Here is a 15,857-nt window from a genome sequence, read left to right on the forward strand (position 1 = left end):
TTCCTCTGCCTGTACTTCAGTGATTTCTGATCTTGGGATACTTGTCAGACTACTGATTCTGTCTTGGCAATCTTTTCTATTTCTGGGTTATCTGAAAAGAGAAAGTCATTTCTTCATAAATAAAATAAGAAGAATCCTCTTAAGTTCCATATGAAGATAATATTTGTTGCCTTGATAAATTAAAGATTTTTTTCTCCTTCAAGTCTATATTTCTACAGAAACATGAAGTGGGAGAATCAAGAGTGCAGAAATATATTTTGCTAATGGCTAAAAGGCAATATTTTCTTCCCTTGATGGCTATGGCTATGTTCAGAGCGCTGCATGATGGATCTGTCAAACTCTTGCTATTTTTGTCTTTGTTTTTGTCCTGTCAGAGACTTAAAAAGTGCCAACTTGTGCTGCTTTTTAATGATTAAAATAATTGTATAGTAAGGATTAGCACCAATCAGCAAAGACGATAGAGATGCTACCCCTTATCCTCTGTAATACATCAGATTTTCTAACTTCAGTCAAATGTGATTGCATTCAGAAGACTGTGTGGAAAGAGCCATGAGTGTCAGGAAAGAATGAAGATATTCAAGCCAGGGAGCTTACATTTGTTAGGGAAATAGCATCACTGGTAACATTATCCAACACATAGGAGTTCAAGACTGAAACCAATCCATTGCAAAAGCAACAATTTGAAGCTAGAGAGCTTAAGAAAGACCTAACAGATGAGCTGAGACTTGACTTGTATCATAATATTAGAATTAGTAGAAAGAAAAAAATAATACAAAATGAGGTCAATTCTATAAGCTAAGCATTTGAGGTAAGAAAAATGAAAACACTAAATGTGTTCACAGAAACATAGGTAGATTGAACACTGAAGCTCTGAAGGTGTGAGCTGGAGCCTGGGGCGATGTCGGTATTTTAGACCTTGTTCAATAACTAGTAGGAGCAAGCACCCGATGAAAGCAGTGTTTTATCTGTCAGTGTGTACAGAATAAATTAGGGAGATAAGGCACATGGGACTAGATGATAGCTAGTTCACTATTGTATCAATTCAAGGATTTAGTAATAGGGTCTCATGAACCATAGTGGTGGGGAATGGGCAAAAAGAAGTGGATTTTCAACATACTACAGAGGAAAATAATTTTAGGACTTAATGGGAGGAAATAGAAATAAATGAGTCAAAGATGATCATATGAGTCCTTAACTCCAATATTTTTATCTTGAGAATAGTTATATTGGTGAAAATTATTGGGTCTTTATAAAATATACTTTTATAAAGTATATTTTGTATATTGTACATTAGAAGTGACATCCAGGAAGCCAATTAAAAATACCCAAGTTTGCATTTCAAATGCAGCTATAGATATAACTGAGGACAGAAGATAGTAATTTGGGTAAAATTTCCAGAAACGGTTTTGATGAAGCCATAGAAGTACCTAGGAACTCTAAAATGCATTGTATATGTATACAAAGGGAAAGTGGTTATTGTATTTTACCATTAATAGATTTTTTTCTATAACCTATTTGCATTTGTATACACTTTAAGCATTTCTTTTTACCTAAAGAGCTTAAATGGTATTAACTTTAAATTATTATTTTGTTCCTGTGTCAGAAATGACATCATATGAACTAAAATATAAGAGCTAACTTTACTGTTCTTTGATTCTAAAGGTAGAAATTTCAATCCCATGGATTTTATCAAACTATTGATCTAGACTAGTGAATTTGCACCAAATTCAACCCACAGTCTGATTTTCTTTTTTTAATTATGACAGCTTTATAGGAACATAGCTGTAGCCATTTCCTTACCTGTTGCTAATGGCTACTTTCATGACACAGGCAAAGTTGAGCACAGTCAGCTCTCCATATCCACATGTTTCACATCTGTAGGTTCAACCAGCCACAGATGAAATTCTTTTTAAATGCTACATTGTTACTGACGTGTCCTATAGGGTTTTAGGCCTACCATGGCTGTACTGAACAAGTCCAGACTTTTATTTTCTTGTCATAATTTCCTAAATGATACAGCATAACAACTATTTACATAGCATTTACATTATATTATAAGTAATCTAGAGATGATTTAAAGTACATAGGAGAATGTGCATAGGTTATATGTAAATGCTATGTCATTTCATATTAAGGGACTTGAGTCCTGGAATTAATTCCCATGGATGCAGAGGAATTACTGTAGTTGTTACAGAAACCATATGGCCCACAAAGCCAAAAATATGTACTATCTTGCCCTTTACAGAAAATGTATGCCGACCCCTTGTCTAAATTCTAAAACTATATAATCCATGATACAGTCACAGCTTCTAATAGTACTGAATAGTTATTACCCAATAGGATTAGAAAATTCCTAAAGTTTATAATGTCACTAGGGGAAAAGTTTTCTAATTCAAATCATCCACGTAGGGACTGTTTTAGAGTTATGAGAGTAGTGGACTTTAAAGGCTGTCACAGTAGTAAAATATATGCCTCTAGGATGAAATTGTGGCATTCTTTGGGGAATTTAGGAATAAAAATTTGACTCTAAAAACTTCAGGAGTAAAAAAAAAGTTAAAAAGTTAAAGGTGAAGCCATATAATACATAAGATGAGGAAGACAAGAGAGAATGTCCTCATAATTCTCCTATCTGGAAGATGATAAATCATACCTAAGAACTGAATGTCAAGAGTTAATTTACTAACTATGCATAAAAAGGAAAGAATACCTGTGTCTCATATTATATGCACCACCCAGCAGAACATGTACTATGTCACCTGTTGCGATTCAGTTTTTTTCAAATGATTTGAACCTTCCATAATAGTAGAAAATATTACACTATTACACAAAATTCTCTTTTACCAGTGTACTAACCAACCATCCTAAGTCTTCTCTTGTCCAGTCACCTGCACCTGCTATTCACAATAAAGTGGCCGTTAGAGTCAGACTCTTATTTTTACTATCAATACTCTTGATAGCATCATTGTTCCAATGGCAAGAACTATCCATGGTGATGCATTTCAAAGGATTTCAAAGAGTCTAACAAATAACCAACTGTAACTCCTTACCATCTCACTGCACTAATACTCACTGTAAAGCAAATTAATGAGACTCAGCCTTACCCTGAATAAGTTAGAATAATACAGGCATAAGAATATGGGGAGATTCTACTCCAAGTAAATGCAGGCATGACCAAGTCTACATTCTACAGATTACAAAACTGTGTGAAAATACTTTCTGAATTATTACATTACAAAGTACTTTAAAAAATCAATATACTCCTGAAAAATGTGAAAAGTACATAACTTATGTGAATATTTATAACCAAATTCCTTTACATTTGTAAGAAAAAGTGAAATAATAGTGAAACAAAATTTTGTATCAGTCATTCCCAGCATCACCAGTAATTTTTGTCCAATTTTCTCCAAATTGGATTGGCTATTCCCCTACAAACAGGATATTTTCCTTAAATTCACCAAATATTTCTATAGAAACATATATTTTGTAAAATAAATGATTAAAACTTTCTGTTGATAGTTGTATTAGTCTACTTGGGCTGCTGTAACAAAATATCATATACTGGGTGGCTTCAATGATAGAAATTTGTTTCTCACAGTTATGGAGACTGCAAAGTCCAAGGTCAGGGTGCGGGCTCATTTGACTCCTGGTGAGATCTCTCTTTCTGGCTTGCTGTGTCCTCACATGGTGGAAAGAAAGAGAGCAAGCACTCTGGTCTCTTCTTATAGGGACATAATCCCATCATGGAGGTCCCACCCTCATGACCTCCCAAACATAGTTACCTCCCAAAGACCACATCCCAGATACATCATATTGGGGGCCTCAACATATGAGTTTTGAGGGACACAATTCAACCCATGGCAATAATGAAGGATCAGTGTCTTTAAATAAAATTCTTATCTCAATGTACAGAGCTATAAGTTTGTTAAAATTAAGCTCTCTCAGAAAGCTGTGAAAACAGGATAAGACTTGTTCCTGCAGTGGTCCTCAATCTTTCTGGCACCAGGGACCTGGTTTCCTGGAAGACAATTTTTTCCACAGAATTGGGGAGGGCCAAGAAGCAGAGCTCAGGCACTAATGCTTTGCTGGCTGGTCTGCTGCTCACCTCTTACTTAGCAGCCTGGTTCCTAATAGGCGGTGGACCGGTACCAGTCTGCAGCCTAGGGGTTGAGGATCCCTGCTTATAAGCCAATTCAAACTTCCTGAATATCATTCAGTACAATTCATTTTTTATAAAACAAATATCTGTTGAAAACATACCACGTGTTTCATGTGGTCTACATGGTACTGAGCCCAGCTTATTGAGAGAATAAAAGTATTTAACAAACACTTTCTATTTATTTCTTATGGTAAGAAGTATACTATAGGTATACGTGAGTCAGATGACTCAAAAAATGGCAGAAAGTAAAATCTGCATGTTTGGGAACAGTAACATTGACCAGTTTGCCTAGAGTTTCTGTGAGTAAGTTGGAGACAAGGGCCACATCCTGGAGGGTTTGAATACCAGGAGGAGGAGGAGGAGAAGTAGAAGGAGGACTTTTTCAAAGGGAAAACAGTGGTGAAGAATCTTAGCAAAGCTTTGGTTATGGACAATAGTGTATTCCAGGAAATTTTATCTAAAGATATAAGAACCAAAAAGAGAGAGGAGACAGATATTTTAAAGAAAGAACTGACACATTGTGGTTGATGTGGCGCAGTGGATTGGGCACCACCCCACAAACCAAAAGATTTCCAGTCTGATTCCTGGTCAGGACACATGCCTGCATTTTGGGCCAGACCCCTGCATGGGGGCGTGTGAGAGGCAACCAATGGAGGTTTCTCTTCCTCTCTTTCTCCCTACCTTCTCCTCTCTCTAAAAATGAATAATAAAATATTGTTAAAAATAAAGAAGGAATTGACAGGATTTGGCAACTTTAACATTTGAAACATTCTTAGATATTATAAAGAAAATTCAGAGGGCCTTTGACATAAGCATCTTTCCAATACTAGTGTCAATAAAAGAAATGCAACTAATATGAAATTATGTCCACATTCTATTTAATTTTTAAGTGATAGACAGCTAATATTGCTTCATACTGAATCACTGTGTATAAGCTTTGAATAGAACTATAATCTCTGTCTTTTTTCTCTGCTCACATTTCCGTAGTTTGGATGGCATCTATAAGGGTAAATCATGGGTTGATCAACGGCTGTGTCATTGAAACCTACACTTAAAAGCTGTAGCTCGAGTTACTATTATATTTGCATTAAAAATAAAGTATGTGGCTGATAATAATGACAGTTTTGGACAATTTACTTATTTTTTCTTTATGACTACCCTAAAGGATGATATCAATCACTAACTTAATATCAATCAATACTTAAAAATGTATATATATTTTTCCATTGTTATCACTTTGTGATGCATTTATAACCAGGAGTATGATACAAAATATTGTAGATTAGTTGCTGAGATTTCATACAAATAACTTCAAATTTGCTTTTGCTGAATCTCCATGTTGTCTTCACACTATCTCCTGACAAGTGTACTTTTTATAAATAAGATGAAACTAGAACTAATAATCCCCAGGGTCGCCCTGACTGTCCTAATCTCCCAGCCCCGCGGTATCCGTCCCGCCAATGAATGTCCATTATAACGTTGACCCATCACTAAGATCTGACATCAGCCTCTTTATGTGCAGCCAGCATGATCCAGATGTATCCCCAAACTTCGACCACAAAAAGAAAGAAAAGAACTTCAATAATTTGCTTCACATGGCAGAGACCCTTCTGCCCTGCATCACTTATTGATTAATAAGGGTATTTTTAAAAAGTACAGAAAGAAAAGGGAGAGTTTTAATTCCTCTCTACCAAAATTAAATCTAAATAAGTTTACAGAATGTGAGATATAAATATTTAATTATAATTAGTGCTTTTTTTTTAGAGAGAAATATGATTAGATCTCATGCATCAATGAAATGATTTAAGCTATGTTGATGCCCTGGTCAGTACTCTTTGGCTTAAACTCTGGTCCTCTTTGTTCTTTTTAAATGATTACATTTTAGAGGCAGTATTGAGGTTATGCACAGAATATATGGGCCAATTTATCTCGGTAACTCACATTAATCTGTTAATTTTTAGAGATTATTTTGCAATAGGAAGAAAAAGAACAGATGTGGAAAATGAACTACATAGAAAGGAACAAAAGAACTTGCTTTAAATAACAGACATAATTTTTAAAATCATATTTTGACTAATGTATTAGTTACCCCCCAATAATTTTTTCATGCTTCATTTATATAAACTCTTATTTTAAACTTCTAATATTTCTATTTTTAAATTATTTCCTCCAACTTTCTATGAATACTAGCATCCTAGTTGATTTGGGGATTTTGGTTTTGCTTCTGTCTCTGCAAGAGCCCTGTCATAAAATGATTATTAGCATTTCCTAATTTTTAAGTGGTTCCTAAAATCAGCTTGACACTGATGTGTGTCTGTGATGGCCCCTCAATGCTCCATTTGTTGTTCTGCAATTAGTTAACCTTCCCAGATCCCAGTGTGAGACGAAGCCAAGAAACTCTCCTGGGAGCTGATTATTATTTCCTAGTAACTCCTTACACAAGGACTTTTACATGTATTATGAGCATCAGTGAATCCAGGAATCATTGGTAACTATTTAGGATAAATTTTTTTAAGTACATTTACCCCTTTCTGCCAGAGGTACAGTCACAACTTATAATTAGGAAGTGTAATTTGGCAAACTTGTCAGTGAAAATCTCTTTTCCACAGAGAAAGAGGACGATCATTATATCCACCTAGTAAACTACCAGAGCCCTCTTGCATTATTTATAGGTTTGGTCTTCTAAGCACAATTAGGTCTCTTGGTAACTTAACTCCCGCTCACATTAAACCTTTTCTTTTTCATTTCTAAATGAGTCATTCTCACTATTGCCATTTTTTCAAAACGCTATAGGAAAATTCACTCCTTTAATTACTCAGTCACCTAGATGCTGTTGCTGCAGGATAAACCATGTTATTATTGCTCATTTTAATAAATCAGGTCTCAGAGCTCCCTGAAATCTTTGTTACATATAATCCAATGGCTTCCACTGCACTAAGGCATTGATCTTATTCTGGCTCCTATAATGAACTTCCATGTGTACATTTTAGGTCTAGTAATTTATTTCACTCTGATTATTCAAACGAAATGACAACATGATCTGACATGCTGAAGGGTAATCCCATAGACCAGTAGCATGTGCCCTTTTTTCTTTCTTTTTTTTTTTATTTTTGCATCCTGAATAATAAGGGAGTGTCATTCCTTTTCAAGAAAATAAAGATGAGCAACTACATTTGAATTCTGTTACATTTACTTCACAGCCGCGTCGGTAGCCTTCCATTTACATGCTCACATAAGCATAACACTGATATCCGTGTCCTTGTTGCTTAAACCAATGTTATCTATTCCTTTTCATTCCAGGAACCATTATTATTCCCTTCTTTAAACTATAGCACAAAACTCAAGTTACACAAAAACATCTTGGAATTGACTCTTCTTATTCTACGTATTAGTCTTTTTAAAATTTATATTGATAGGAAATTTCAATAATACACAGAAGTAAAAATAATAATTTAATGAGGTCTGATAGTACAGTCATCACTCCCTCAGCCTCAACAGTATTTAACATGTTGCCATTCTTGGTCATCCACCACTTCTCAGACACTTAAAAAGATTTTGCTGGGATATTTTAAAGCAACTCCCAGATAAGATATATATTATCCATAAATACATAATTATTTTAAAATATGACAGTATTATTATAGCACTAAACAAAACTAACAGTACTTCTTTACTATCATCTAACATTCAGACCATGTTTAATTTCCTCCTAATGCCTCAGAAATGTCTGTTTACAATTGATTTGTTTAAATCGGGGTTCATGAAGTTTTCCACATTGCATTTGGTTAGAATATTTAAGTCACTTGGAAACAAGCAATTCTGTCTCCCCTTTGCAGAGCAATTTCTTTGTTTACAAAACTGGCTTTCTTATTTATTTTTTCAACAAACCCTCAGTGTTGATGGGCTGAGCTTGCCTGGCTTGATTCATGTGTAACCAACCAGTCAGTCACAGGGATGAGTCGCTGGCTTTCAGCCTGCTGGATGCAGCCTGCCCAGGACACTTAGATAAAATTGCTGTGCCTCGGTGCACTCTCCCTCTCCAGAGCATGCTGTGCCTTTCCCCTCCCCCACTCTCCTGGCATGTTCCCTTTGCCTTTCCCTCTCCCCAGCTCCAAGGTCCCTTCTTCTGCTTCTATAACATGTTTTGGGAACCTACACAGCCCAGCTGGCTCTCTTCTTTCTTTTATTTATTTTTTAAAGATTTTATTTATTTTTAGGGAGAGGGAAAGGGAGGGAGGAAGAAAGGGAGAGAAACATTGAGGTGTAAGAGATACATCATTTGGTTGCCTCTCTCATGCCCCCAACCCCAGGACCTGGCCCATAACCCAGGCATGTGCCCTGATCAGGAATCAAACTGGTGACCTTTTGGTTTGCAGGTCAATGGCCAACACACTGATCCACACTAGTCAGGGCCGGCTCACTTCTACTACCTGTGTCTAATAATCTTTCTCTTATAGTTTGAAAAAAAAATTGCTATGCCTCAATAAATAAGATTAAATGATCACTAAAATAAATAGATATAATCAACAGAGAATTCAATATCGAATTTTACTTTACAATAATTATTTTGGTATTGCTGACCTCACTGAGGAGCTGTGATGGTGAATTATTTAGAGGGCAGCATGGTTTTTGGCCCATCTTTCTAAAAAGACCTCAACCCAAAGGAGAGCTTGCATAATCATTATACACAAGATTTACATGCTCCACCTATAAATGCAGACATAATTGACTGAGTATATGGAACATTTTAACGTGCTAGGAAACCATGCTTAGCATGATGAATCCTTTCTACAGTTAAAACCATCCTGTTTTCAGTGTCTTAGAAATGATTTTTAAGGTTTATAAAGTTGAGAGACCAGATGATTTCCTTTCCAAACATTTATATTTTTCTCAGCCCAATAGCAGGAAGCTCATTTCAGATTGCATTCCTGTGTTAGAATTGTTGTATTTCCTCTAAGTCAGAATAAAAACAAGTTGAGATGTGCGATAAATTTTCAATACATTGTACCAACAGTGGTGTTGCTACTTGTTTGCATAACATTGCATGAGTGATTCATTCAAAGTACACTGTCTAAAATCTCAGATAAAGGGAGTGGAGTGCTGAGTGGGTTCTGAGAACGGATATGGGAATTTTACACATTTTTTTTTTGTTTTCAACTAGTCAAAATACTAAAGACTTTATGTACCACAGGTATGTAGGGAAAAGGACTTTAGATTTATGTAAAAAGTATAGATATGCACAAAATTGATTTGTTTCTGGAATTGTATTGGTTGTGTTTTTATTTTGGTTTCTTTTTTATATTACTCAATGTGATGATAGTTGGAGCAATACTGAAATACAATTTGTGAGAAAGAACCTTAGAGAGAAAACCGTAATGGAGAACTTACAGCAATTTCATGTAGTTTCTCAAAAGGTTTATAATCAGGTCTCTGTTTCAGAGAGCCAAATTGGGTGAGTAGGTAAAAGTAGTCTTACTTCAAGGAACCCAAATTTAATTTTGTAATTTTCTCTTAGTTATAAACAGTGCAACCTGCTTCAAAGCTTAAGAGTTCTGATATGGTCAAATCTCTTATTTTCCAAATTTATCATTCTTGGGGTTCCTACTTATCCTGACTAGCAAAAAGTCTCGTTTCTTTCTCTTTATCAATCCTTCCTCTTGAGTCTCCTTGGGACAACTTTGCCCACAAACCACCAGAGCTTACTAAGTTTGAAATGTTTAAGGAGTCAACCCTGCTTCTACCAGTGTAGCAAGAACTGCAAAGTCATGTCAGCTCATGAATTTACCACATCATGGGGATTGTTCCTACACCAATCCACAGATGACATTCTTCCAAACTATATGAATACTCCTTTTGGTCCACTCCTTGTACAGGTCCCCTGGAGCTCCCTTAGCTCATTCCCACATGTTCAGCCATTCTTTCCCAAGTTTGGCCCAGTGCCAGGGTGATTAGATACCAAAAGACTTTTCATCTTAGCCGCAAGTGTCAATCAGACCCCTCTTTGTGCCTTCAGTACTCAAACCTAGTGGTTCTTCAACTTAAATATGCATAAGGAGATATGAACAGCTTGAAAAAAATGCATATTTCTTGCCCCAACATGCAGAATTCTTATTCAGGAGCTCTGGAATGAATCCAGTTAAAATGCTATTTTAATAGCATTCTGGGTGTTTCTGATGCAAGTGAAAATATATTACCTACTAGAGCAGTGTTTTCAATCCACTGCTGCATGTTTGAATCATTTGGGAACCTTGAAGAGATGCTAATGCCTACGACCCTGTCCTCCATTAATTAACTCAGAATGTTTGAGTTCAGCAAAGGTATGGACATTTTCCAAAAGCTACCCGAGAGATGTTAATTGCAGCCTGATCTGAGGCCCACTACCTTACACTGGAATGATAAATAGATGACCAAGCAGCTCCTCTCCCGAGTGGTGAGAGTCTCTTCAGAGTGCTCAGTGTTTTTTCCTGTCACATGACCTTCATAAAGACCACTGCTGTCCGCTCTACCAGGTTTTCATATCTAAAATTCAGGGACCCCTGTTTTTTTCATAAAATTGGCTCTTCCAGTGTTATGAGTACTAAAGGAAGAGATATCTATCGCTAAGGAATAGGTGAGTATCCAACCACATTTGCATAATTGTGTAACGTATCCTGTACAGTTGCAACAAATTGTGTTCACCTACACAAAGAAGCTTTCCCTGGCTAGAACTGGTACAACCTTATACACACCCCAGCACAGAGCCCTACACTACCAGGCGTTAAGTCTTACTATACAGATTTGGAGATTATTCTCTCACCTGAGACCTTCTGTGTCCTCACTGTAATTCAGGATCAAAACACCAGGCCCCTTCACCTTAGATTCATAATGATGGAATCCTGAGCAGGGCAGAGATTAGCAGCCATTTCAGGCTAGACCATAAACATGAACAGACCATGTAAGTCAGTCTGACTAAGGCCATTTAAGCTAATTTAATAAAGACTTAACTTTAGGACCAAGGTGTAAATGTTTCATCTGCTTCCTCAATAAATGAATGAATGATTTTAAAGCCAACAGGGAAAATGGCAGAGGGAAAGAAGAGAATTTAAACATCACTTGCTGTTTTTAAGTCCTGTGTACTTTAAAGCAGTTTTGGATCTATGTTGAATAAGTAATGAGACTATGACATGGTTTATATAAATCAATAAGACAATTCACAATATAGATGAATGAAAACTATTTGACTATTTTTAAGAGTCCATAGGTAGTTGTGGACATATCAATTATAATATGATAGATTAAGGTTGCTGAAAGTTTTTATTTTTTACAATTTGATTGATATTTGTGCCTGTGAAGAACTTTTAGCCAGAGAGAATGGGGGACTCTGACACTGCTCCCTCCCATTAGCCACTTGCGGGTCATCCCAACAAACTTCCGATGTAAAAAATAAAAAATAATAAAATTTAAATATGCAAATGCAGCTTCAAGACAAATTCCATAGCATCTGCTTCCCGCCCAAAACACCCAGCCAATTTGCTGCCACTAAGACCCTTCCGTATGGGAACCCGAGAGTGACCAGTGATACGAAACACTTATTAGAGGTATGTGGTGTGGCCTAGCGCCTCTGTGAATAGCCTGTGTTCAACATAAACTATTATCACAACCCATGTATCATTTATTTCTCTCTTAAATAATTCATTTCTAAATCTACTCCACATGTGACTTGAAACTCTTAATAGCATGTAATAAAAACTGCTAAATGTCAAGTGTGTGTGCTTTTTTGTGTCACAAAAACCACTGGGGTTATCTGTGATTTTTTTTTTAAATCTACACCATCAATTTAATGACTATTGTGATTATTAGAAACACTTCTACTAGTTTTCTGCTGAAAATAAAGAATTAAAAGAGGATTCCTCTGACTGCTTAAGAAAATGTTAATTCCTAAATTGTAGAGTAATTACAGATTTCAAATTTGCTATAAACCACTCTGTGCTTTTCCTTTAGCCATCACTTGTCGAAGGCAAGATGGAGGACAGGCTGGCATCCAGGAATGCCTCCGGTATGTCGGGCCCCTGCCAGCCCTCACCCAAGCCTGCCAGGTCCCCTGCCAAGATGACTGTCAGTTCACCAGCTGGTCCAAGTTTTCTTCATGCAATGGAGACTGTGGTGCAGTTAGGACCAGAAAGCGCACTCTCGTTGGTAAGAATTATTAACTGGAATGCCAAAGTCAACACTTATCAAGGTAGAAAAACACAAAGTCAAACCAAGAGAGTTCCAACAATGTATTTGGAAAATGCATGGTATGCCTTAAGTATACCAACAATAAGTTAATGGATTTGAATGTGTATTTTAATGTAAGTTGGCAAGGCAAATGAATTATGTAATTTTGGTACAAAGGAAAAGTAGCCTTGAAAATCAAATTCTGTCTTCTTATAGAGTATGTGAAAGATTATCTTTTGTTTTAAGTATGTACTTTTGGTGGATTGCCTACAGACTGGAGTGCTTGCAGAAAAGGTTTTTGGGAACAAGAGGAAAGTTTGGCACTTCATTTCCTAAACCCACTCTCACTGTGATGGCCTCAGATTATCCTCTGTACCCTAGAAGAAGACCATGACATTAATTCTGTATCTGAAAACTGCATTTTAAAAGGCAGTCACCATGACAAAAAGGCGGTGATATAATGAGCAAGAACAGGAGCCATCATACTGAACTAAATCCTGGTGCACTAAAATATATTGTCAGTTGGCAAAAGAAACTTAAAAATATTGGTACTCTGCAGAATTTAAAAGTTATAAAATAAGCCACCTGTCATAACAAAAACTGTTGAAAACTATGTGCCCTAGCTTATGAAAGTTACAGGTAAATATATATGTAAAACATGTTTAACTAATGATGTGCAATATAACTAGTCTCTAATATATGACAAAATATATAAATATAAATATATGTGATCTAATTAAAATAATGATATATTATTTTTTAGCACATGTTACTATTATACTTCAAGTTTTTATTTTAAAAGGGAATTTAGTTACATTTATATAAAAAGCATTTATAATATTTTAGCCTATTAAATATTTCAGTTTGAGTACCATTGTTATTTCCTATATTAATCACCAACTATGTCAAAATGAGTACTCTTCAGAAATGCTGAAAAATGCAAAATTATAATCAGAAGAGAAAATACAAAAGAAAGAAAAGTAAATACAAAAATCTCATTTTCTGAATTGTAATCCTATATAGTTTATTATCTGTTTAGAATTAAACAAAAAGCTGTGCAGTTCAGTGCAATAGCTCTCTCCCTTTCATATTTTAAAGGAGCGATTTATGCAGCTACCTTCAACTTCCCAGTCAGTGAAAATACACGATCATTTGAGAGGATTTTAATCACTTTAAAGAGTATAAAAATCACCACCACCATATAATGGGCTATTTTTAAATGAGAAAAAAAAATTTTTTCACTATACAAAGCACCTGATACTAGCAAAAGCCTAGATAGAAAGCACCGTGAGGTGAGAAAATAGCATTTATTTATAGATTACCATAGGATATGGCTAAAATGGTGAAAGGCAGTTTAGGAAAGGAGAAAACTTAGGGAATGCTTGAAATTAATAACGATGTTTTCCAACTTAAATTTCTCCACAGGAAAAAGTAAAAAGAAGGAAAAATGTAAAAATTCTCATGTGTATCCCCTGATTGAGACTCAGTATTGTCCTTGTGACAAGTATAATGCACAGCCTGTGGGGAATTGGTCAGACTGCATTTTACCAGAGGGGAAAGTGGAAGTGTTGCTGGGGATGAAAGTACAAGGAGACATCAAGGAATGTGGTCAAGGCTATCGTTACCAAGCAATGGCATGCTACAATCAAAATGGCCGACTCATGGAAGCGTCCAGATGTAACAGCCATGGTAATCCAGTTTTTCTTCAGTGTTATACATTTGCTGCCTTTGGGGTGGAGGTAAATTGCACATGTATGAGAATGGAGGAAAATGAAAGTTTACAGAATTATTTTCTGAATTTAACATTGTGGGGCACCACACTATACATATAGCATTTATATATAACAAGATATTTGGTGGCACTTGTCTCATTGTCCAGCAGTTGGTCACTGAGTCCCAAAGTTGGTGACAAAGAAGCCTTATGAGTAGGCAGAATGGTGCCAGAGCCTCTCTTGGGGTTGTGAGTCTGTTGAATAGACCCAACCATCCCCAACAGGTCTCTGTACAGGAAGGGAGGGAGGAGGAGAGGAGATTTCAATTTAATTTAATTTGAAAATAAAGTTTTAAACCAGGCAAACTTTTAATAATGAAACTGGCAAGATTGGCAATGTACCTAAATGTCATTGTCAGAGAATAAAGATTGAAAGATATAACTGGTGAAAACTCACGAACATCTCCTATTTATATTGCTCATTGAGTTGAGGTTGGCAAAAAGAAAAAGTTACCTTTAGAAAATTTGTCCACATTTTTATTTGTAATCATAAATAAGTAAACAAGTGAATAAATAAATGAATTCCTGTGATAATAATTGAGTTGCCATAAGTTTGTGAAGAGTGGCTGTCTTTGGCCAGCATATGCAGTGAACTCTTTGGTCCTAAGTCTTAATATAATCTGCCTCCACCAGTGTTACTCTATTTTTCTTTTATTTTAATACAAGTGCCTTTTTATAGTGGAATGAGATCTGTTTAGCGTGGGTCAGCCTGAATCATAGGTGTCACATATTTGCAAATACTGGACAATGATCCTCCTACCTTCTTCATGGAGGCGACCTAAGAAAGATGGGTTAAATTGCCAGGAGGTTGATTCCATGGCAGATGCCTTCCAATCTTGCTGAAATAATTTAGTTGGAATGGTGCTCCTCTAGTTTTATTTTATGATTCAAAAAGCAATATGAACCAATAGAACCATCTCACATTTAAAAACCATCAAGGTATTACAGTGACACAATGATTGAATCTCTTATATATGTTCTTACAAAGAAGTTTACAAAAACCTAATCTTTTTATTAACCCTACCTCATAGCTCCTGTTTCATCAAAATAGAGTGATATAAGTCCCAAAGTCTCCATGATATTAAAGCTCTAGATATAAGCATTTTTCTGTTTAATATATGTGCATTGTGAAGTTTAAGATTATTCCATATATTTAGACTAACAAATATAAAACAAAAAGAGTTTATTGTTGATAATAAGCACATTTTGAGAAACATCTCTAAGAATAACTGAATACTTTATTCTCTATATCAAATAACACAGGTGCTATAAATTAGATACCAGGAAAAATGCAAATGCAATTCTTATTCTGAGATGATATGGTGATAATGTATAAGATTGTAATTAGTCATTAAAATGTAAGATATTGAATATTACTTTAAAAAGGTGTTTCTCCTGAAATGTAGCATGTAGGTGTTTACTCACATTTTAAATTGTTATGCATAGTGAATCACCAAGATAATCATGTTTTTCACATAACCAGTGAGCTTTTGGAATGATTCTCAAATATTCTCACTTTTATCCTGATCTGTTAATTAGATGCATGAGTGCTTCTGTAAGCTACTTAACTGTCAATCTTATTTTTAGAAAAAAGCTTTTAAAATATCCTGTGACTCTCACAAAAATGTTTGAGCACATAAAAATATTAAAAGTGCAAAAATAATTGAAATTGGCCAAAGGCAGTAGACTTCCTAACTTAGTATTGTCAGTTCAAAGCATGAAGAAAGCAGTACT

The 15,857-nt window shown here is 35.5% G+C and overlaps 1 protein-coding gene across 1 annotated transcript in view; it reads left to right on the plus strand.

The window, feature by feature from the left end:
• THSD7A (thrombospondin type 1 domain containing 7A) overlaps nt 1–15,857 on the plus strand; it is a 268,582-nt gene that overhangs the window by 203,973 nt on the left and 48,752 nt on the right. Inside the window, exons 13-14 of the mRNA XM_090286859.1 lie at nt 12,137–12,331; nt 13,778–14,041. Of these exons, the coding sequence (XP_090142985.1) occupies nt 12,137–12,331; nt 13,778–14,041 (459 nt within the window). The remainder of the gene's footprint in view (nt 1–12,136; nt 12,332–13,777; nt 14,042–15,857) is intronic.

This window comes from Furipterus horrens, unplaced genomic scaffold (genome assembly GCF_987537825.1).
Source record: "Furipterus horrens unplaced genomic scaffold, mFurHor1.1.pri manual_scaffold_9, whole genome shotgun sequence".
Taxonomy (NCBI): Eukaryota; Metazoa; Chordata; class Mammalia; order Chiroptera; family Furipteridae; genus Furipterus; species Furipterus horrens.